At 43.7% G+C, this 3,904-nt stretch overlaps 1 protein-coding gene across 1 annotated transcript; it reads right to left on the bottom strand.

The window, feature by feature from the left end:
• Positions 1–296: 296 nt before the first annotated feature.
• Positions 297–3,660, bottom strand: LOC137265033 (glucose-dependent insulinotropic receptor-like). The gene is made up of 2 exons (XM_067800358.1): positions 3,611–3,660; positions 297–804 (listed from the first exon to the last, which is right to left on the bottom strand). Exons 1-2 carry the CDS (start codon positions 3,658–3,660, stop codon positions 297–299), a joined length of 558 nt encoding a protein of 185 aa, XP_067656459.1.
• Positions 3,661–3,904: the final 244 nt, after the last annotated feature.

Genomic DNA, 3,904 nt, shown 5'->3' with positions numbered 1-3,904 from the left:
GTGCTGGTGTCGCTGGTGTAGGGTGTGTCAGCGTTGTAGGTGGAGGTTGTGTCATTGTCACAGGTGTAGCGAGTGTTGGCGTCTCAGTTGTGGGAGGTGTCGGCATCACAGGTGTACAATGTATCGGTGTCGCAGATGTAGGATGTGTCAGTGTCATTGGTGTAGGATGTTCCAGTGTCACAGGTTGAGCGTGTGTTGGTGTCACAGCTGTAGACTGTGTCGGTGTAGGATGTGTCGATGTCACAGGTGTAGGTTGTGCAGGTGTCACTGGTGTAGGATGTGTCGGTGTCGCAGGTCTACAGTGTGTCAGTGTCACATGTGTAGGGTGTGTTGGTGTCTGTGGTGTAGGATGTGCCGGTATCACTGGTTTTGCATGTGTCGGTGTCACAGGTGTAGTGTGTGTCGGTGTCACTGGTGTAGGATGTGTCGGTGTCATTGGTGTAGGATGTGTCGGTGTCACAGATGTTGGATGTGTCGGTGTAATAGGTGTAGGGTGCGTTGGTGTCACAGATGTAGAATGTGTCGGTGTCACAAGTGTAGGATGTGTCGGTGTCACAGGTGTAGGATGTGTCGGTGTCATTGGTGTAGGATGTGTCGGTGTTACAGATGTTGGATGTGTCACTGTCACAGGTGAAGGATGTGTCGGTGTCACAGACGTTGGATGTGTCACTGTCACAGGTGTAGGATGTGTCGGTGTCACATGTGAAGGATGTGTCGGTGTCACAGATGTTGGATGTGTCGGTGTCACAGATGTTGGATGTGTCGGTGTCACAGATGTTGGATGTGTCGGTGTCACATGCATCGCTGTTACATGACGACTGACAATCACATGCCCAGCCGCCACTCAACTATGATTTTAATGACAACATGCATATCACGCACGGAATTTCAATATTCGTGAAAGGTGAGCTACATAGCAACGATGAATCTCGAATCGATTTCACTTCTTCAACAAAAGACACAACACACGCCCGTAAAAGATTCTATTGGTGTCTTTGAAATCAGCTTACAAGACAACCGTTACGAGATAGATTATTGGTATGCGTACCATTGTACTCCACCGCCCCCACTTGTATCCACGTGTACATGACTATCATTTGATCGTGGAGGTAAATCCAAAGACTCTTGAGATAATTGTACTACTGTTCGTTTTGATTGTTGTTCAGTTTTGCACTGCATATCCTCGATCACCCGACGTCATTATAGTTCTTTCAGTCTCGAGCAGCTTACTTACACGCGCGACGATTGCCGAGTTGATTTTTAAACTGCATTTGCAAAACTAATTTTAGCTGTCATGATGATCTACGAATAGGTCTGAACGACTCGTTTGAGACTGCTCGAAATTCTATTGTAGAGCTAGCGTTTATAAAAATGCACGAAGGTTTGTCGTGAACTCCCAGCACCACAACAGAACGCCGTGGGCGTGTAGCAGGAATATGGCTGACCTGAAAGCTGTGTTGATATTAAACTGTTTAACTGACAAATCGTGAGTGAGTGTAGTTTTACGCCGCTTTTAATAATTTTCCAGCAATATCACGGCGGGGAACACCACACTTTCTAACCATATGGGCAATCGAACCCGGTGTGACGAGCGAACGCTGTAACCACTAGGCTACTCCGTCGCCCTTTAGTAATGGTCTGTTTAATTTACAAAATCTGGACTGGCATTTTTGTACGAGGGCAGGCAGTCTGGCAGTTAGGTCAGATTTTGTGAGTGAATATAGCCTGTAACCTGACACATCCATGCATCACCAGGACATCTTTTAGAAAGAAACGACAGCCTTTCATCTTGTTTATCACCAGTTTCGCACACAAATATTCTCCCTCATGAGTATGTCTTGAGTGGGTGGCTATTTCTACCTTGCCCTACTCCGAACCGGAATCAGATCGCAGCTGAAGTAGCGAACTGGTTAACAGGTCGGAAAAACCTAATGAGGTTGAGTTCTGAGTTTAAGAAGGTTTTGTCCTCTCTCATGCTGTGTGTAATTCTAATCCAGGTATGGCTGAACTTCAAACAGAGATTTGCAGGAATCTCACACACCTTCAGGAATAATTCACTCGCTCAAAGTTACACTTGAGCTGTGAATGTCCAGAAGCGTATATACTAAAATATTCCATTACTCGGTTGTTTGTCAAAGAAATTGTTTTTACTGTATGTTTTCAACCAAAGTTAGATTTTTCCCGATCACACTGAAATTCCAAATTCAACGTTCGAGAAATAATCAGGTTCAACAAAAAGTGTATCACCAGTTTATGCCAGGGGACCATATCCCAAATATAAATAATTTTGCCTTTAGAGCTATTTAGATAACGAAACTTACTACATACAAGATATAGTGAGTGCCCTATCATTAGATGTAATCACCGACTGACTATAATTTGACGCGAGCTGACATGTAACACCTACATACTCATTGACACATAAAAAAGTCTTTGTGGTTCTGTTTGAGTACGTCGAAAGATCCTTAGACACATCCTAAGGCACTGTTCCAGTTTTATAAAAATCCATGCACACATGCGAATCAGATAAAAACGAAAACGTCAACGGACATTTATTCAAAAATTAGCCCGCGGGTCTGTGAACGTCTTTCAGGGACATGATGACGCTTTAGTTGACACAGAGACATCTCCGAGTTCCAAATCAGACAGACCCAAATAGAGATGATTGAGGATTGGCTCTAACGTAACTGAAAAGCGACAGGTGATTGTATTCGTTTAAGGATTGTCGATACTTCACCATTGCCATGTACATACATATACTTTCCGATGCGGCCATCTTGTTACCGCGGCCGGGGGTGAAAACCTGGTCCACTCCCAATTATTCGCTAGGTGGACGGATGATTAACCTTGATTCGGCCGTATGTGGACGTGAGGCTATCATTAGCGTTTAATGGCATACCATTATTTCAAGAAATACATCCAGTGGCCGCCTTAAGCTCGCTAAAGTCGCCCCAGAAAACGCGTTTCTGCATCGCTACCCTGAAGTGATTGCTTTGATGGTCGGTTCGGTTGCGTTTTGGAGATTGCGATTAGTTGCGTGTTTCAAATATGTATTGGAACATGTGTGTTTGTTGTTAGACACGATACTCTGCAATATTTCTGCTGTATGGTCGTGCTGTTTGAATAATCATGTGTGTACCAGACAATCTAGGGGTCAATATCATGAGCATAGATCTGCGGAATAGGGACACACTGACATGAGGTCAACCAATCAGTCCCACCCAATCCGGTTTACTGAAAACCTGTTCCAGCCTGCGATATAGTCGAAATGTTTTTAAGATTGCAAGATGGGTTTTTCTAGCTTTTATAGCTTTTATTTACTTGAAAACAGAGGTATAAACACAGGTATAAAACATCTTATTTATTTATAACAGACATCTACGTAGCGTCTGCAAGCATTTGTGCTTGCTCATACCGCTAAGACCGTATTATCCCTGTTCACCCAAGCTGCCCCTGTGGCGCAAGAAAGTTAACCGGCACATGACTTATCCCATCGGGTACCCATTCACTGCTGGGCGAATAGAGGCAATTTATAAACATGGATGAGTCCACATGAGTTACGTCTCCTGTGTCGTGAGGAGTCTCTAATCAAACTGCCAGACATGTTCACCTGTCCAAGGATTCCGTGTCCAACATTGCATAACGGCACAACTTAGACATTTTCGACAACATTTTGACCCATATGTTATATACTGGGGTAAAGGCACTATTTTAGATTCCCAATGATGCAGTGATAGACTTAACATTCCTCACGAGTTGCCTGAAGTCGATAGTATTATTGAGAGAAATACATAATTATTTTTGGAGAGGTATGGTATGAAATGGTGCTTTACAGTTCAACTGATTTGTGACCTGGGCCTGCAATAAAAATAAACTTCATTTCAAAGAACACAGTTGCGCAAAC

This window comes from Haliotis asinina, chromosome 15 (assembly GCF_037392515.1).
Source record: "Haliotis asinina isolate JCU_RB_2024 chromosome 15, JCU_Hal_asi_v2, whole genome shotgun sequence".
Taxonomy (NCBI): domain Eukaryota; kingdom Metazoa; phylum Mollusca; class Gastropoda; order Lepetellida; family Haliotidae; genus Haliotis; species Haliotis asinina.
The sequence above is the reverse complement of the archived record's forward strand: the minus strand, read 5'-3'. Positions and strand labels throughout refer to the sequence as shown.

Excerpts from the sequence above, each read along its gene's own strand:
- LOC137265033 (XM_067800358.1), bottom strand. The coding sequence starts at position 3,660 with ATGTCTAAGTTGTGCCGTTATGCAATGTTGGACACGGAATCCTTGGAC. Across the intron at positions 805-3,610 it reads GACACGGAATCCTTGGACAG|CGATGCATGTGACACCGACA; the intron begins GTGAACATGTCT and ends GTCATGTAACAG.